The following is a 20,233-nucleotide window of genomic DNA, read 5'->3' as shown; positions in this document are numbered from 1 at the left end:
CCTTCTGGGAGAGAGAGCTGTTATCATGGGGCACAGCTATCAATCTGAGACAATAGAAGGGAGAGGGAGCAGTAATTGGGCTTCTCTTCCAGCCAATAATTCTGTTTGCCTAATATTCCTTGTCTGTCATGTGATTTTCAGATGCTGGGAGCTTTTCACACACTTTTAGACCTTCCTGGCTCAAATCTGACCGATAACAAAGAAATTTTGTCTCTAGCTAGCAGATGTTCCAATTATTAAAAAAAACAGGTAACATTTATCAATCTGATCTGTCCTCCACCAAGAGCACCGTATAAATTAGTCTGATAAGAAACAGACATTCAAACAATAACTATTGTAAGGTGGTATGGAGAGCACTGAGAATGGGTATCTGTTTATACTAAGATAGTACTTCCACTAATAGCTGCTGCCATTACAGGATGACGAAGGGAAGGAGAGATTGATGGGAGCAGACACTGTTGAAAACCAGCAGACCAAGCACCCACAGTAGAACACTGCCTATGTGTTCTACTGGTGAAGGTAGCCCTGGAGAGCTTAGAATGTGGCCTGTAGTCCCCATTCTGTTCTCTTTATCTCTGAGTTTGAGGACCATCGATGCAGCCCCAGAAAAGTGGATTCATTGCTCCGAAAACCAAATGGCCTTTAATCACTCATGCTATGAGTTTGTGGGACATACGCGCCCCTTTGCTAGTGCCCAGAAATGGTGTGAGAGGCAGGGGGGCCATCTTGTCTTCATCAACAATCCAGGAACTCAACAGTTCCTGGAAAGAAATATTCCTGAAGAAAGGGAATGGTGGATTGGACTTACCTGGAACTCTGCACAGAATGAAATTGCAGAAGGTAGGCTCTGAAATAGAGGTATGAATTCTCCACTTTTTAATCTGTTTCATTGGACATATCATTTGTTCACATCTCAAGGGAGAATTGGTGCACTCCTACGTGGTATGGCTCTAAGATGCTGTGGAGAGGCAACATAGTGGAGAGGAAGGATCATACATATGGAGTTGAAAGGAACCTGTCGTTTTACAATTAGGGAAACAGAGACCACAGAGAGGTCACACAGGAAGTCAGTAGCAGAGTCAGCATGTTGTCAAGTTTCTCCTCATTTCTGGTTCTCAATTTCCTTATCTCTAAAATGAGCCCTTCTAGTTCTACAATTCTATAATTTAATTAACTAATCTAATTTTGATTATTCAAATGGGTGGAAGGGGATAGAACCCAAGACCTCTGACTCCATGTTTATCTCTCTGTCATAATATAATGTCTGACATGTAGTAAGGGCTCAACATGTGCTTGTTGACCGATAGACTGACTGTCTGGATTTGGAATTGGCATATATTGGTTCAAGTCTTGACTCTGACATTTTACTAGCTGCATGACTCCTGCTCTACAGCTTGGGTTGGAATAACAAGGTCAGGGTTTGTCAGAGACCATTATCTGGTCCATAATGCTAATGCCGTCTCTTAAGAAACCAACAAACCTTTTAAAAACCACATAAATGAAAATGGCAGGCTCCTTTATGTTTGGCACAGTGACTTAAAGGAATAGAACAGAGAGGACCAAATGATTTCTTGGCTTATGTCAAAACTCCTCAGTTGGAATAATAATATCTGCCATTTGAATTACCCCCTTGGACCTCAGTTTCCTCATCTGTAAAATGATGGAGCCAGATTTGATGGCTTCTAAAGTTGCTTTCAGCTTTAAATTTATGATCCTATGATCTGCCCATAGTCACAAAGCCAGTATGTGTGAAAATTAGGATCTGAACCTGGTTTTATTGAGATGTCAAGGACAGCTTCCTTTTCACTAAGACATCAGGGGAAAGAGTAAGCCCTTTCTGGCCAGTCACATAGATTTTTGAGGTTCATTTGGTCTGTGGGAAAGGCAGGGCTTTTCAAAGGAATGGGTTGGGCTGAGTTGAAAAGAGATATTGAAACATGGTAGATTCACTGATTCAAAGTTCAGGAATAATTACAATAATTGTCATTTCTAGATTGTTTTATAAAATGCTTTCCTTGAAAATACCCTATAAAGCAGGTAGTGCCAATATTGTTATTCCTGTTTTCCAGAAGAGGACACTCATACTCAGGGCAGAGGAAACAACTTGTTAAAAGACCATAATAAACATAAAATTAAAAATAAAATAATAGCAACATTTATATTTTTGTTGAGTCATTTTTCAGTCCTGTCTAACTCTTTGTGACCCTATTTGGGATTTTCTTGGCAAAAATACTGGCATGGTTTGTCATTTCCTTCTCCAGCTCAGTTTACATATAAGGAAACTGAGGCAAACAGTGTTAAGTGACTTGTCCAGAGTCACATGGTTAGAAAGTGTCTGGGGCCAAATTTGAACTCAGGTAGATGAGTCTTCCTGACTCCAGGCCTTGCATTCTTTCATACTGTACCACCTAGATGCCCTAACATTTATATAATATTTGCCATGTGCCAGGCACTGTGTTAGATGCTTTGTAATTATTGTTTAACTTGATCCTCACAACAACCCTGGGAAGGTAGGTGTTATTATTATCCCTGTCTTACAGATGAGGAGACTGAGGCAAATAGAGGTTAAAGAACTTGCCCAGGATCACACAACTAGTAAATGTTTGAGGCCAGATAAGTTCATAAGAGATCCAGGATTCCAATCTAGCTTTTCCTGAGGAAGGGTGGTAGAGGGAACAGAGTGTTGAAGTTGGAGCAGGAAAATCTGGGTTGGAATCCCACCTCAGACATTTCCTAGTTGGGTGTCTCTGGGTAGGTCACTGAACCTCCCTGAGCTTCATTTCTCATTTGTAAAATGGAATCCATAAATTCATCTTCCTTGCAGGGCTGTTGCGAAGCTCAAATCAGATGTTGTGTGTGTAAAGCACTGGGAGAACCTTAAAGCAATTTTATAAAGACCCACTATTATTGATTAGGGGACTCCAAATTGAGTCCTTTCCACCATGGCAAAGAAGCAAATAGAGCATTCCATTTCTCAAAATGTATAACCAAGGCAATGCAGATTCTGATAGTTGAGTCATCAGATATGTTTACAAATTCCTTGTATTATAACTTCTATAATGGACAATTTCTACATATTGAGCTTCCAATCCTATAGAATGGAAAGAGATACTGGGAAAAAACAATATGCACATAGATAAATGAATACAAAATATATACATAATAAACTATAATTTGCTATGGGAGGGCCACTAGTAGTTGGGGGAAGAGATGCTCCAGGAAGGGCCTCATGTAGGAAGTGACCCTTATATTAACTGAGCTTTGAAGGAGACTGGGAACTCTAAGAGGTGGAGGGACAGGCAGGAGACAGGAGATGGAATGTTGCCGGTTCAGAACAACACGCAGGCCAGTTGTCTAGAAGGAAAAATATGTGAAAAACAATAATATATAATCTGGAAAAGTAGACTGAAGTCTGTGCTTCTGTGTGCCTGAGAGTGAATAGCTCTGAGATACATTTTTTGGAAATGGCCATTATAACAATATGTTTTATTTGATTTTGCATATTTGAGATAAAGATTTTCTTTTTTCTTTTTCTTTTTTGCCAGTGGTGGGGGAGGGAGAGAAAATGCATTTCTGATCACTGAAAAATAAATTTAAATAATAAGAGGGGGAAAAAAAAGCATGGATGGCTCTAATGTATATTTCATCTTGTTTAGCATAGAAAAGAGGCACCTACCCCTTTCTCTTTAACCAAGTGCTGACAATTGTGTTTCCATCACAGGATGGATGGTTTGGTTGGACATGTCCAACATAAGTTACAGCCACTGGCATGAGGACCAGCCTTCTCCCTTCTTAGCCAGATGTGGCTATATTATGAAGAATTCTCCCTATGAATGGGCTGCAATGGAAAACTGCACTCAGGAGTTTGCCTTCATTTGTGAATTTGGTAAGCTTTCAACCAGGTTTTATGGAATCACTCCCCCTTCTTCCTTGCTACACATGCAGGCAGACATATACACACATTGCATAACATTTATGTGCTTTTAGAAGGACACAGTTTATAAGCATTCTGTGGATTCTGCCCTTCAGAGGTATTTATATTTAATTCTCCTATATTAGGAGATACCAAGGAAATGTTTACTTAACATTTTGCTTCGAATGAAAGTAAAAATGTGTATATTCTAAGGTAGTTGATACACTCTCCACTGACAATGATGAAAACTCCCTAAACCTTAGTATTGCAGGTGTTTGTGAGTTGGTGTGCCCCCCAAAATCATCCAGGGATAGAAGGGACTCCAAATGCCATCTAGTTCAACGCCATCCTTTTACAAATAAGAAAACTCAAGCCCACTACAATTAAATTACTCATCCAAGATCACTCAGTAAGCAGCAAAGGCAGGATTTGAATGCAGGTCCTTTGACTCCAAGACCAGTGCTCTTTCCAATATACCTCCGTCTGAAGCCAACTTGGTGATAAACTGGGCTAAGCTGATCTTTGGAGTTAGGAAGACCAGAGTTCTACTCTGGTGCACTGTCATCACTTACTAGCTATGTGAACCTGGCCAAATCCCTTAACTTCTCTCAACCTCAGTTTCCTCTGCTGTAAAAGGAGATACTAATAGTACCTATTTGATAGTGTTATTGTGAGAATCAAAGTAGGTAATATACCTAAAATACTTTGCACAGTATGCAAATGTTAGCTATATATTAATAAAAACTATAAACATATTATTTATTATATATTAGAAGATGTATATACATATGTATATAAGATCTATATAACACTATGATGTGGCTACATGGCACAGTGAATATTGATGGGTCTGAAGTCAGGGAGACTCATTTTCATGAGTTCAAATTCAGCCTCAAATACTTAGTAGCTGTGTGACCCTGGGCAAGTCACTTAACCCTGTTTGCCTCAGTTTCCTCATCTGTAAAATGAGCTGGAGAAGGAAATGGCAAACCACTCCAGGGTCTTTGACAAGAAAACTCTGAATGGGGACACAGAGAGGCAGACACACCTGAAACAACTGAAAAACAGGAACAAATATAAAACTATATAACTACCAACCACACATACACATATGTATCTACATATGTATGTGTATATATGTGTGAATATATATGTAATATATAGTCTATCCCTATAAACCCTTCCAGATTAATAGGACTTTAAGAGCTTATGCTCTGGTGGCATAGCCTTTGAGAAGGCAAGGCCACTTCTGCGCCTTGATAAGATATGAGAGGAGGACTTTAGTGGAGTCATTGTTTTAAAATCAATCCTTTATCCCCTCACCCAAGGTTGATTGTTTCTTTGCTAGGGTTGGTCAGAGGCTGCTGTTTTCTCAGTCAGTGACTGAGTGAGGAAGACACTTGGCAGACTTTACCCATTACCCTGCTGGCCCTAGCCCGGAGTGCAGAATGCAATAAGAGATGATATAAAGAAGACTAATGCTTTGGGAATCAGGTGGAGTCAGACAAAATGTTAATTCCCTGGTGCTCCCTATAAGTTGATCCCCTGATCTGCCTTCCTGGCTCTTCATCCTTGCTCTGGAAACCAGTTTCAGCCCTCTGAATCTTGGCACTTTGGAGATAGTCTGAAATTAGTAGAAAATAAAAGAATTTAAGATTTAAAAATTCCTTCTCCACAGATTAGTGGACATATCTGACGGTTAGGGAGTAGAGAGTCATCTTTCTGCTGTTGGATGCATGCTTTTTTAATTTATTTTGTCTAGTCTCAGCTCAGACCTGTCTCCCCTCCTCAGTACCCTTCACCCCATCCAAAGGTTTGCCTAAGTATTGGCACACATCAGCCCCTTTTCTGGGTAGAACGTAGCAGCAGTCCCCCAGCTCGCCATTCTCTGGTTAAGGCAAAGTGTTGGCTTGGTATTGAGGTCTTCGCTTGTTATTGGTGCAGTGCCCATTCTCTTTGCCTGGGTTTCTGGTTCCTTGCAGTCCAGACTATTTCCTTGGATCTTTGATAGCCTTCCATCTTTGATATAGCTCTGATTTCTAAAGTCTTATGAAGCCACCTGACTGTTATTTTGCCCAACTCTGATTTTGAGTGCTGGTAGAGCATGGTATGGGGGAAAGAGCATTAGCTTTGGAGTGCAACCTTGAGTTTGAATTTCAGTTCTGCCCTTACTACCTGTGTGACTGTAGGTAAATCTTGGAACTTCTCAGAGCCTCTTCCTGACCTATAGAATGGCAGGCTTTATTTGACTTTCAAGATATTTTTCAGCTCTAAATCTCTGATCCTATGATTCTACAACCCCAGGTGCATAGAGGTCCATGGGTAGATCTTAAAAACCATGTCACATCAATTAAGGAGGGGAGTATTTGATCCTGCTATGATTGGAATGAGGGTAGGGAACATTCATAGGCTCTGTTAGCAGTGATACTCTTATCTTATTGCTGAATATCACTGGAGCTCTAAGTCGATTCCTGTTGTGCCTCAAGCTGACCAACAGTAACATGTTTGATGGGGAAATTGTCTTGGAGGCTGATCAACCACCTCTTGCCCCTCCTGATCACTTGACTTGGCTACTACCTTCAAGAAAATATTTTCCTTGGTATTCTGGTGTTAATTTCAGGTTCCTCTGACAAAAGGGAAGGGTTCAGAAAATCTTTTTTTGAAAAAAAAATTTTATTCTGAACTTAAACAGTAAAAAAGAACATTTCTACACACAAAGAAAAACACACAAAAAACAGATTCTATATGAAACTGTGAATCTCCATTTGACTACTGCTTGCTTTCTTAAAAATATGCACACACACTCATATATATATATACATATATGTAATAAATTTTATACATTACTTTCAAAACTATCTTGCTTGTCCAACTATCTTGCTCCCTTCTGACCTTTCAAAGATACAATAATTAAAGATCATGTGATATGGAGTTATCATTACCTGGCCTTTTGGTGTTCTCTGTACCAAAGACCCCAGAAAGTTTACAGCAAAGTCCAAGACTTGAGATTCTCTACAGGGATCATAGTGAGTATATTATCATAAAGCTGATATGTATCTTAAAGGCTATCTACTGCAAGGCCTTAATTTTATAGATGAGGAAGTTGTGGATGATTGGTAAACAAATTCGATCCAGTTCATATGGGTAATAAGTAGGAGAGCTGGCATTTGAATAGATGTCCTCTGATTCAAGAGATCCATATAACAAAAAATATTTTAAAAAGACATGCAGTGTCTTTTTATCTAATGAAAGTGCGTAGCACAGCGCCATATTTGCCCATCCTGTGTGACTCTTATCCATATCCTTCCATAGGTTCATCAAAGGGGGCCCATTCTGCATGCTAAGAGCCTTCCTCACTTTCTCTAAACAAGTCTTAAATATCGTAGGCATTTACTAAATGTTTGCTGAATTGAATTTGATTTGAATTGAATTGAAAGTTTTCCAGAAAACTAGACTCCCTAGAGTTGTACTGCTCTAGGATCTCCACTGGCATTCATTTCCTTTCTTCTGCAGTAGAAGCCTGCCTGGCCCAGAGGCATGGTGATAGTGGCTTTTATAGCTGTAGGCAGCCCAGTAGGGGAATAGGTGCCCTCCTATGAATTTTTGGCATTACCTGCTGCCTCTCTGTTCCTGCATCAGCACCCTGAACTTCCTAACTGTGGTGACAAAGAAGTCTTTTCTCCTTGACGGCAGAGTTTGGCCAGAGCTTAGCCTGTGAAGGTTCTAATGCCACCATGCACTGCGGCTCAGGAGAAGTCATTCAGATTGACGATGGATTCTATGGAAGGCAGACTCCTCATTACTGCACCATGGAGGCAGCTATGCCTGCAGGGCAAGAGGAAGAGTGTGGTGGGATCAGCATCCGAGATGAAATAGCAGGTGAGACTAACTGCTGTCTGAAACTTTGTTCTCCATGGAAGGAGAGTGCTAGACAGAAGCACTCTGCTCTGGGGGGACAGATAAGATGGGGACACTGATCTGTGGTTCATGTATGAAGGGGGTACTCTGTCCCAGAGTAACAATGATGACAGGGAAATTCTCTCTCTTAGAATCAGGATGTAAGATTTTAAGTAATAAGTTCTGTGAAAGGTTTAACTAGACAACGGTTAATGGGGGTAAAGGTACAATGTTTTTAGTGTGGTGTAACTCAGTAGTGGAACTAGGAATATTAGGCTGAAGCAGAGAAGGCTGGTGGCCAGGGTTACTGTCTCCAAGTATTACAAGAGCTGTCCTGTGGAAGAGGGATTGGACATGTTCTGTTTGGTCATAGAAGGCAGAACAAAGAGTAATGGACAGAAATTGCAAAGAAGAGACAAATTTAGGCTTACTGTCAGAAAACACTTTGTGAAATGAGCTTTCTCAGGCAGTAGTGACTTTTCTCACTGAAAGTCTTCAATCAAAAGCAAGATTTTTTTTTCAAAGATGATTTAGAATCCCTTCTAAATCCGAAATTCTGTGATTCTATAAAGCATAACATGGCAGCCCAAATGGTAGAAGCAATGAGGTGGCTCAACGGCTAGAGTGCTGGGCCTGAAGTCAGGAAGACCTGTGTTCAAATCTGGTTGCAGATACTTAGTAGCTGAGTGACCCTGGTCAAGTCACTTAACCCTTGTTTGACTTAGCTTCTTCATCTGTAAAATGAGGATAAAAATAGCATCTACCTCCCAGCATAGTAAGATAACTTTCGTAAAGAGCTCTGAAAACCATAAAGCTCTATATAAATGGTAGCCATTGTCATTGTCTTATTGCTATTCCTATTTTACCCTAGACCGCTGCACTGTTAAGCAGAGTGGTCAGATCTAGGGAGCTGTCACTTGCCCTGGACACTGCTAGTGAAATTACATCTAGGGCATTATGTTTCATTCTGGCCACCATATTTTAGGAAGGATGTTGACAAGCTAGAATGCATCCAAGTTAAGGCAGCTTAGATGGTAATGGAAAATTCTGTATGAGGTTTGATTGATGGAAATAGGAATATTTAGCATGTAAGAAAGAAGACTTAGGGAAATATGATAGTTATCTTCAAATATTAGAAGGTCCACTATGTGGAAGAGGGCCTAGACTTGAACTGATTGACCCCAGATAGTAGAACTAGGATAGCTACGAGAAGTTGCCAATTAAAAGTAATGAAAAATTTTCTTCCAGTTAAAGTATCTCAAATTAGAAAGGCCTCCCTGGGCAAAAAAGGTATGCTGGAGCCAGCTCCTATGGCTTAGAAGACCTGACTGTTAAATTTTCAGGGGAAGTAGTTACACCTTGGAAATAGCAAATGCTACAAATCAGGGTTTGATTTATGCTTTTGTCAGTTTTCTGGATTTAAGAAAATGATGGAGAAAGTAATAATAATGCCAGTTAAACTTAGAAGTGTATCATAGGAACATCACTGTTGGGTTTGGGCTTTTTTCCCCTTCCCGGAGATCTGGTTGTTAAGCATTTACACCTCTCATTGGCAAGTTCGTCCTCAATGAAGTATTTTGGCAGAATGACCATTTGTCAGAGATATTGAGGAGGGGACTCCTGGACAGGTACAGTGTTGGTTTAGATAGGCTCTGAGGTCTTGTTGAAATCTGAGATTCTGTGAATACACATCTCAGACAAAACTGTTAATTTGTTAACATGCAGGTGCCCCAGGCCACTGAACGAAAGAGTTTTGAGAGCAGATCTCCCATTAGCCCTGGAGCTTAGCTCCAGGCCCTCTTAACTGAATTGGATCCAGCTTTCTTTGTAGACTTTCTGGAACAGGAGTCCATCAGGGTTCCTTTCTGTTCCTTGAGATTCCCCTCCTGCCAACAAATAGTCTTTCTGCTTTTGGCACAATTAGTTTCCCTCTGCAGGTTCATTGCAACTGCCAGAGACAAAAATCTCTCTGAAACTTGTTCTCCTTTATCTTGCATGTCGTACCTGTCCCTGTGGGCTGTGATATTCCCAGGACAGTGTCATGGGCTCCAGGCATGCCAGGTGACAGCAGATGGGGAATTCTTTGGAGATATGTGCCCTTCTCTTGGAAGTTACCTTTGGATCCAGTACCACTGTGTGGAAGGTGAGTAGTCTAAATGGACTGTGGGGGTGAAAGGACAAGCCATTTTAACTCTGTGACTCATAGAAGGATGATCAATTGATTCCCAGAGAAGGATCTTCAGCCTTCCTTCATATCTCAGCATCCTGGAGAAGGATCTCACAGTCAGGCTTATCTTATAAAGGCACACAATGTCCAGGCATATCATATATAGATATATCACAAACAGAAGTCATACCACTAAAAAAATGTCACCTCTGATTTCAAACAGACCTCCTTTTTATTTGATTCTCAATTAGAACAAATGGGCTCATTGCGATTTCTGCCTGGAAAACTTTGACTTTATAACTCCAAAGGAAGGCATCCATTTCTTTCAAAGCCATTATATCCTTCTTCTTCCTGAGTATTATATCCTATAGCTAACCTCTACCATCACTACTGACAATGAAATGGTGTGTTCTTCTATTTTCCAGGCATTTGTATTCAGTTCAGTTTGCCGTTCACTGTACCATCTAGCTACTTAATAAAAAAAGAAAACATAAAGATTTGTCTACACATCAGTCTCATACAATTTCTAAAAAATTATTAGTTTTTATTAAAATGACAAAAGGCAGTATGGCATAGTTGGCATGGTTCCAGACTTAGAATCCAGAAGGATTCTAGGAACATCTGAGTTCAAATAGTTTCTCTAACACTAGTTGTCTGACTTTGGGCAAGTTGCTTAACTTCTGTGTTTCTCGGGCAGTTTCCTGGGATTTATTTTCTAGAAAGAGATAGGTTGTCATCTGTGCTGATAGAAGGTGTTCTTACATAAGGAGTTCCTTACACTGATGACATCAGAGATTGTTTCCTTATTTGTCTATTAAAATAGCCTCCATCAATATTTAACCAGTAATTTTAAACAAAGTTATCCACTTGAAAATATTGTGGAGTGGAGATGATCATGGGTGCTCTAAAGGTACAAGTGCAAACTTCAGCAGGTCCTACCAAGCTTTGAATAAGAGTCTGGCACTAGACTGGAATAGCATCTGTTGCCTGAGTATAAGCCTGTTTTGAGAGGCTCATCACTAAATTGGCTGCAGATGATGATTTTTTTTCAGTCACAGTAACTCTTGAAGATTATTTATGAAGCCATAGAAGGATTGCAAATGTATTGGTGGAGAAAGTGTCCAAAGTGACAAACTCATAAATCTTTGAAGTACTGACAAATAATTTCAGTACAGTCAGGCACCTTCTCCCATTAAACATCAACAAGCCTGGGTCTGAACTCCAAATTTTCTGCCTCTAGCACTCTTTCCAGTATACCACCTTCCACTAGTCCCTGTGTAGGTAAATTAGTTTTTTTTAATTAAGACTTAGTTACTTTTTCTCAGTACCTATGTTCTTATATCTCTTTTATTTTAGACTATATAAAATATAGTCAATGATAGGTTCTTTCTAAATAGGAAAAAATTTCTTAGGAGACCATCCTTCACCTTGGGTTAACCCTCTTTTCCATTCTGGCCTCTGATGCTCAAGTTTACATTAAAGTTAATTTGCTGCAAATTACTTAAGCTTATCTATTGGTCACCCTAGCAAGCTCCAAGTTTCTTCCAAGGAGCTTTTAGAAGGGTGTTGCCTTTCCCTTCTGGACATTTTCAAACATGTTTGGACAGAGGAGAAGAGTTTTTAAATGTATGGAGGGTGGTTTCATCACAGTGACACTCAGCATTTCCCATATTGCACAGGTCTGCAAGTGATCGTGCCTAATGCATGTTTTGTCTCTGAGAATATCACCATCTCCCTTACATGGCTGCTCTCACCCTATACTGGAAACCTGTCCTGCATTATCAGCACTGGTGATGGTACAGTTATCGATCCATATTATCCCCCAAGGTAAGAGAAAACTGGGCCAGCTAAGTAGAATATGTTTGCAGAATAGCCACCAATCACTCATTTCTACTGCTGACTAGGGCTGAGGCTGCTTAAAAATTCCAGGTAGATGTGGGCAATGTTTCATGGCCAACATATTTTGAGCCAGAGCTGTAACTAGCATGAGGTCAATGGAGCTTTGTACTAGGGTGCCAACACCTAGAGGGGCATTCTTTCTCCTTTGCATGGGCATACTTCCTCCCTGGGAAGGTATGCTTCCTCTCAATAGCATGTTTTCTCTGTGTCTCACATCAAGGATCTGTGCTGGTCTTCTTTTGTGCTGCCCCACTTCCTAGGCTGTTACTGTGGTACCCTTTTCCTGAGGCCCAGCCCCTGTGAGTGAAGGGATAGCCCTCTCCTAGTATAGCTAAACCTATGCTTAAATGGTCCTGTACACCCGAGATCACTTCTTCTCTCTCCCCTACAACTTGTTTTGCCCCAACTACGAATAATCCTCGTTATAACTCTGCTTTGAGCAGATCTTATCCACTCTATTTGCCCCACTCTGTGTATTCACCCATTTATTTGGGAATACTAGGGAGAAGGAGCAGAAAGAGGCCTGTACTTGGATTAGAATCATAGTGTCTTGAAATCTCACCCCTCATCTAGAGTGAACTCCACAAGGTCTAGAGATTATTGAGTCCAATCCCCCTAATTTTATAGATGAGGAAACAGAGATCCAGACAAGCGACTCGTTCATTGTCACACAGGTAGTCAGGATTCAAACCCAGGTCCTCTGATTCCACATCTATTCCTCACACTCCTCAGATCACACTCCTCAGATCTGATGGGCTATAGGGTTCTCCCAGGCCATTCCTCTGAGACCCAGATTTAGTTCCAAATGACTTTCCTCTGGTCACTCACAAAGGTTCTTAGTTCCATCAGAACCTCTAGGCAGTGTGCAAGAATTTATTAAATGCTTACTGTATGCCAGCCAGTGTGCTAAGTACTGGGGATACAAATACAGGCAAAAAGAAAAAGATTCCCTGTCCTCCAGGGGCTTATGTTCTAATGGGGAAGACAATACATAAAAGGGAGCTGAAGGGAATGGATTGGGAAGGTCTGCACAGGGGTATGATGGAGAGAGAAGTCCAGAGAGGTGCAGAGCCAGGGGGGAGGGGTAGGAGGGTGGAGAGAAATGTGGGGGAGTAGGTAATGCTTTGGATTGGGGGTCAAAAGACCTGACTTTGACTCTTAGTTCTGACACTAAGTTCATCTATGTCAACTGAATGTATTTTTCACTTCTTGAGCTTCAAGTTTCCTCACTTATAAAAAATTGGGTGGTTGAACTAGATGATCTCTAAAGTAACTTTCAATTTTAAACTCTGTGTGCCAAGATCTGTGCCTGAGCTATCCTGGACTCCTCTAGGTTCCCTAGTACTGTTAGGAATGGAGGAGATTCTGCCCTTCTCCTCCTCTTACAGGGTCTGGGGGTCCTTGTAGGCTCTGGCTCCAGGTGAGCATAATGGCCAGCAGGAAAAGGGGGATTCATAGTCCTTGGGGCCAACTAGAAACTCACCATGGTCACACACCATGGGCCTAACCTGCAGTTTACCCAGCCAGGGTCAGATAAGCAACATATCCCATGTTCTCAAGCCCTCAGGCTGCTGAGTCTTACACTGTCATCTAGTGGGAAGGACATGAAGAAAGAGACCTAGTTTCCAACTCTGACTCTACTGCTTGGACCTTGTATAACCTTGGGCAAATCATTTAACCTAAATGAGCCTCACTTTCTTTTCTTGTGAAAGAGGGATGATGAGTTCACAAAGATTTAACAGGGGTTTACTATTTGTCATGAATTAACTTAGAACTATTCAGACCCAGTGGTATGCTGGAGCCCGCTGATTCCCAGAAGCAGATTGTTAAATTTTCAATGTCATTATTTTCACCATAGAAATCATCAAATACTACAAATTGGGGCTTGATTTGTTTTTTTTAAATTATTGTCTAGACATAAGAAAGAGATGGAGAAAGTGGAATAATGCATGTTAGACTTAGAAGTATGTTGAGGGTACATATTATTTTCCTTCTGGAGAGTCAGTTATTAAACATTTATCAGCACACCTCATACTCCAGGTCCCCCTTTTGCTTTCTGGGGTTCTCTCTTTTCCTGTGGACAAACTACCTAGGAGTTCAAATGCTTGCTGTTCACATTTAATGAAATTGCTTGCTCGGCTTCCTTATCATAGATCACCAATACTGGGACACTCCATTGGGAGTTAATTTAAGAACACAACTTTTTTCTCTCTATCCCCCCATCCCTATTTTCTCTCTGCCTTCCTCCCCATCCCCACACACTTACACCAAGCCCCTAAACACCTAGTCTTAACTAACACTGAATCTTCTTAATAATTGGCTATCTGAAAAAGATCTGAGCTCAACATAAGTTCAACATTAGTACATGATATGCTATGGGACTTTAAAAAAAGGTCAATGTAATTTTAATCTTCATCAAGAGATATAACTTCTGGAAACAAGGAGATGATGATGCCACCATGCTCCAACCTGATCAGATCACAGTTGGAAGAATATGTGAGATTCTGGGTACTACATTTTTAAGATGCTAAAAAATATCTGGAGGAAAGCAGTCAGAGTGGTAAAGAGCATCAACTAAATTGATGCTATTTTAGGGCTGGTTGAAAGATCTGAGGATGTTTAGCCTTCAGAAGAGAAAACTTAGGGGGAATATAGTAACAGTCTTTAAGTATCTGAAGAATTGTCATGTGGAAGAGGGATTGGACTTATTCTCTTTGGCCCTCAAAGGGTAGAACCAGGAGAAAATAGTGGGAGTTGCAGAAAGGCTAATTTAGGCTTGATGTCAGGGAAAACTTCCTACAAACAAGAACTGTCCAAAGTGGAATGGGTCTCCTCCCTTACTTTAAACCAAAGTTGGATGACCGTTTGCTGTAAGTTGTAGAGGAGATCCATTTTTAGGCACAAGTTGGACCAAATGGCCTCTGAAGACCCTTTGAACTCTGACATTCTGGAATTTGGGGATTCTATCCCTGATTCACCCAACTCACCATATCAATTCTCTGCCTCTCTTCCTTGCTCTCCTGTTCACAGATTCATAGTTCCTTTTCCAAACTTTCAGAGCATCCAGAAGAGCAGTTGTTGAATTAATTCTCATTACACAATTGCCCCCCCCCCCGTCTCTTTGTCTCTCTCTCTCTCCCTTCCACCCTCCCTCCCTCCCTCTTTCTCCTTAAACTGCCCCTTTCTACACCAACCCAATTGTGCTGACTGCAATGCCACATTTCTTTCTTCCCTACACATGGAGGAGGTTCATTTTTGTACCCATGTCTCCAGCATCAGATAACAAGTATGTCCTGTTCCTGAATAGGCCTGGGAAATACCTGACATCTGTGACAAGCTATGTGTTCCTATAACTTCAGAGAGCTGTTTCCCCTTTCCCAGTATCCCAGAGCCTGACACTATTTGAGGCTTCTAGATGAGTTATGGGGATAGGCAGTCTTAACTTCCCCAAGTATTTATTTCACAAGACTATTGTGAGAATAAAGCAATATCTTTTTTTTAAATTACAGATTTGGAACTGGAAAGAACCTTAGGAATCATCTAGTTCATCTCCTTAATCTTATAGATAAAGGAATAAAGACTCAGAGAAGTGGCTTGCCCAAAATCAAACAGTATATAATACAACAGGATAACGTAAAGAATTTAGAGTTGGAGTCAGACAATATCCCTTCATTATCTGTATGACCTTGGGTAAGTCACTTAAATTCTCCGTGCCTTGGCAAAAAGTTGGTTTTGGTCTTAGAGAATCTCTTCTACGGCCAGGTCCAATGATCCTCAAATCCAGTGCTCTTTCTACTACAATGGTCAATTCATAGAAATAATATTGAAAAATTAACAAAACAAACATGAAGAGGCAGTGGGACACATAGCATCAGCATTTTGATGCTGAAGTCAGTGGGCTTAGATTCAAGTCTTCTGTGTGATGATTCTTGGCACCTAGTAAGCCCTTAATAAATGCTTAGTCATTCAAGGTATTTAAGTTCCCTTGGCCTCAATTTCATCATTCTATAATGTGAGGAAATTGGACTAGATGGATGCTGAGGTGTCTTCCAGCTCTAAATTTATGTTAATATAATCTTATTCTTAGTAGTACAGTCGTTTCCCTATCTTCTGCTTCCAAAATCCACAGATTCACTTTTTGTCGTGCGCCATCTACTGACACATCTGTGAATTGACCTTTTAAAATTATCACCAAATGTCTGTTGACTACCCCATGCTAAGACCAAAGGGAATAACTCTTTATTTCTAAAGTACATCCATCAGCTAGTACAATTGCAGACTTAAGAAAAACAAACAAAGCATGACCTCTAATTATTTATTATCCCAGCGAGGTGGGACTGGCACATGGGAAAAATGAGAGAACAATTTCAGATAATGTTAGAAGAGATATTGCAGATTGTGAATAGCTCAGGATTTCAAAGGACAGAAAGATCAGAAAGGAGATGTTAAGAGGAATTTCCTAGAAGATGTGAACTTTGAGATGGGCCTTGAAGAATGGGTAAGATTTGAGTAGGGGAGGTGGAGAAAATTATTTCCTCCTTTGCTTTCTTTTTTTTTTAATTTTATTTTACTTGTAATTGATGGAAACAAATAAACATTTCCATAATATAATATAATAAAAAAGGCAATAGTACATGAAACTGCAAATCTACTAAGCACAACTTCCTATTATTTTCAAATATACAACAAAATTATCATGTAAATTTCTTTTTTCTTTCCTCTCTACCCTCCCCCCCCTCCTTAGAGATGGCTACCATTAGACACAAATAGGTTCTGTACATATTTCTATTTATCAGTTCTTTCTCTAGTATCTTTCAGATAGTGTCTTTCTTTATATGTCCTTTGTAGTTAATTTGGGTATTTATAATAGACAAAATAACTTATTCGCTCCAAGTTATTCTTAAAACAATATTGCTGTTACTGTATATAATGTTCTCTTGCTACTGCTCATTTCACTTCATTATTGAGAATGATTCTCTCCTTTGCTTCCCAACAATGCTGCCTATAATTGCTATGTTCCAGTTTTCTTTTTCATATGAGCTTTTTGGAGGACAATATGAAAAAGGTATTTTTCTATTTTCCTTGGTCCTGGAAATCCCAACTGGCCCCAGAACTCATTAAGAGTTTGCTTCTCTCAGGTCACCATTTGATTCCCCAACATCAATTTCAAGGAACTGGGTTGTATGGGGTGCTCAGGGAGGACTAGCACCTGGGGTGTGAGGGCTGCTCATTCATCTTTGATATCCAACTTTTGGTCATCCAGCTCTCACCTGTGGCTCTGAGAAACCATGGCATTCTCAGCAGTCGCATCGCAGTAAAACAGTCTTGCAATCAGGCTAAACCAGATTGAGGGTAACCAGTGGGCCTCAAACCTGAGGGTGAGTTAGGGGGATGTCTACCCCAAGCCTGTAAAGACTTTCCCCAGTGGAATAAGCTGATGAGAACAATTTGCTCCAACAGCCATGAAGGTGTTTGAAGCAGGGGCTGTGGAACTCTGAGAGCTTGGCGCGACATAAAAGATGCCAAGGTCATCCACTGCATTCCAGGCCATCACCAGTTGTCTTGAATTTTTTCATACCACTGAACTTTGATGACTCTGGAAGAGAGAGCAAGGCTGACTTTGTGCAGCTCTGCCTCGCTTCACTCTAATTCACTTGCAAGTCAAGACATTACCTATGATGTCACTGGTTTTTCTTCAAAAATAGCTGAACAATAATTTCTGGGAACTATGATTTTCTCCATTAATGAGGGGGAGGGGGCAGAAGTCAATGAACACTTATATAATATCCATTATGTACCAGGCACTGTTCTAGGCACTTTTACAAATAATAATTCATTTAATCCTTACAACAATCCTGTGAAAAGTTGCTATTATTATCCCCATTTTAGAGCTGAGGAAACTGAGGCAAACAGAAGTGAAGTGACTTGCCCAAAGTTATACAGCTAGTAAGTATCTGAGGGTGGATTTGAACTCAGGCTTCCTGGCTCCAGGCCCAGCACTGTGCCACACTTAGCTGCCTGATTATTGTGTTCTTGTTATTATGACCTCACTCTTCTCATCTTTTTCAATGAGGTTCAGATAAAAATGATCCTAAGACAAGTCATTAGTCTACTATTACCCTTTCATATTTAATATTCTGGAAACTATTACACAGGTAGATAAATTGGTGTAATTATTATCATTATTATAATTATCCATTATTATTACCACTATAATGAATATATTTAATGATTTAATAATTATGACATATAATTAAATTATAATTAACAATGATGGCAGTGATAGCAGTTCCCGTTTCTATTATATATCAAGGTTTAAAAAAATACCTTCCCAGTCCCACTAAGAAGGAATGTGTAATTATTATTTGCCCCTTTTTATAGAGGAGGAATCTAAGGTTCAGAAAAAGAGAATGACTTGCCCCAAATCTTATAATTAGTAAGTGTCAAAGTCAATATTTGAAACCAAGTCTTCTGACCCTTAATCCAGGACTCTTTCTAACAAATCACACTGCCTCTCTCTCTGTTGAAGCAGATTCCAATCCCATTGGTTCTTAGTAGACAGGTAAGTGAAGTGATACCAAGTTTGGCCTCTCATCATTCTATTATACTTCTTTAAAAAATAGGTCAGATTTTAGGACTTGTGATTTCTCAGTTTAAATCTGTGTTTCAATTAAAACATAGGAATTTGGCTATTTCTTTGTTGTCTTCTGGTGGTGATATGGCCTTTGATCAGCCGCCTAGGCCTCCTTCCTCCAGCTCTTCATCCTGGTAGAGACTGCAGTGAGTGATGGAGGCCCATTATCACAGGGGGGAATGTTTGTAACATGTCTGATTTTTTACCAGTAGTTTGTCTAGCAATGTTACTCATCGATTTACATCTCCTGGAGAGTTTACCATTTTCGTGGAGTGCACAGCCAGTGAGTGGCATGTGAGTGCCCAGAGGCAAGTGACTGTCAGGGACAAGATGGAGAAACTCATTGTGACTGGTTGTTATAATCAATGGGAGTCTGGAAACAGCTCCCACTGCAGAACACTTTATGGATCTGCTTTATGGATACAAGTTGAACTTGATGGAGGTAAGATTCTTGCTATCTGCAGCTCACTCACGTTGGATACAAAGTGGAAATTTTTTTATCTTTGTCCCTCTTAGACCTAGGAAGGGTTTTACACAACTCACTTATTTAAGAGATGTTTAAGGGAACTTTTTTTTAAACCCAGGATCATATGACCAGAGGCTTATGGACCCAAAGAGGGAAGGTACCTCAGAGCCATCTAGCCCAACTCCCTCATTTTATAGATAAAAGAACAGCCCCAGGGAAGTTGTGATTTTGTCAAGATCATGCAGCTAGTAAATGTCAGATGTGGCAGATGAAGTCAGGGCCTCTGATCCCACAGGTGGTGATCTATCCTGAGAAGTATGTGAGATACTTGTATCTCTCTCATGGGGGAGGAAGATAGTGATTTCAGAATTAGAGCTGGAGCTTCTTTACAGTGTCAGAGTTAAGATGTACTACCCAAGGTGAGTAAGTGACCCTTAGAGACACAAGGGGGCAGCAATTACTACCCTCCCAATGATGACTTTCTTATTGGCGTCACTGAGTCAATTTAAGTCAAAGCTGGAACAGAAAATGACACATCTTCTATTTCCAAACACAGTTTACAAAGCTCTTTCCTCATAAGAGCCTGGGAGATGGGAAACTGAGGCTAAGAGAGAAGTGATTTGTCCATGATCACACAGCAAGGACATTTCTATTTCTGTGACCTATTTCTGCAGTCAGAATGAGGTTGATGGGCTGAATCCTTGGAATCCAATGGTTGAGTTTAGTCTTGTATAATCTAGGGAAAGATGCCACCATCAAAAGGAGCGGAAAAGTTTAGAGGGGTTTTAAAAGTGAAAGCATCTGTGTGTACACATATGGGTGCATGTACTTTCTGGCCAAAGGTTGACCTCTTGCTAATTTAGGCAGAACAAATAATTATCAAGTTTATGAATTTGGGTTCTGTTTTATACTTCAGATGTCAAGGATAATCACTATAAGTTTTCAAAAGATCTTATGAATTCCTCACAGTTATCAATACATAAACTGACTGGCCTCATCTGTCCGTGCTTTGAGGAGTTTTCATACTGTTACAATCAGGCTCTTTAGCAGTAATTCAGAGAGGCAGCCAGCTGGGCAGACAAGAAGAAGCCCAACCAGTTGAGCCATTATTTTCTGCCATCAAGGCAAATGAATAGAACTTCTCTTCCCCCAGTTCCACATACCCTGCTTAAGCTAAATGCTTCTTTTGCCTTTTGAGGTCTCTCTTAATATTAAGTTTGTCTTTATGAAAATGTTATAGAAGGGAATACACAACCA

At 40.3% G+C, this 20,233-nt stretch overlaps 3 protein-coding genes across 6 annotated transcripts in view; 2 read left to right on the top strand and 1 right to left on the bottom strand.

Annotated features, from left to right (window-relative positions):
- BCO1 (beta-carotene oxygenase 1) overlaps window positions 1–20,233 on the bottom strand; it is a 152,640-nt gene that overhangs the window by 76,864 nt on the left and 55,543 nt on the right. For 2 of the 4 annotated variants that reach the window (XM_072634170.1, XM_072634169.1), the window contains exon 2: window positions 809–958. The exons of the other annotated variants lie outside the window; for them this stretch is intronic. In XM_072634170.1, the coding sequence (XP_072490271.1) occupies window positions 809–902 (94 nt within the window). In that variant the 5' untranslated portion in view covers window positions 903–958. The remainder of the gene's footprint in view (window positions 1–808; window positions 959–20,233) is intronic. 4 annotated transcript variants of the gene reach the window in all.
- Window positions 333–12,942, top strand: LOC140520302 (polycystin-1-like protein 2). Its single transcript, XM_072634188.1, has 5 exons — window positions 333–840; window positions 3,722–3,886; window positions 7,607–7,792; window positions 9,843–9,953; window positions 11,657–12,942. Exons 1-5 carry the CDS (start codon window positions 501–503, stop codon window positions 11,806–11,808), a joined length of 954 nt encoding a protein of 317 aa, XP_072490289.1. The 5' UTR covers window positions 333–500; the 3' UTR covers window positions 11,809–12,942.
- LOC140518842 (polycystin-1-like protein 2) overlaps window positions 18,760–20,233 on the top strand; it is a 110,787-nt gene continuing 109,313 nt past the window's right edge. The window contains exon 1 of the mRNA XM_072631308.1: window positions 18,760–18,952. Within this exon, the coding sequence (XP_072487409.1) occupies window positions 18,841–18,952 (112 nt within the window). The 5' untranslated portion in view covers window positions 18,760–18,840. The remainder of the gene's footprint in view (window positions 18,953–20,233) is intronic.

The sequence above is a fragment of the Notamacropus eugenii genome, chromosome 1 (assembly GCF_028372415.1).
Source record: "Notamacropus eugenii isolate mMacEug1 chromosome 1, mMacEug1.pri_v2, whole genome shotgun sequence".
Classification (NCBI taxonomy): Eukaryota; Metazoa; Chordata; class Mammalia; order Diprotodontia; family Macropodidae; genus Notamacropus; species Notamacropus eugenii.
Note: the sequence above shows the minus strand (reverse complement) of the source record. Positions and strands in the feature narration are given on the sequence as shown.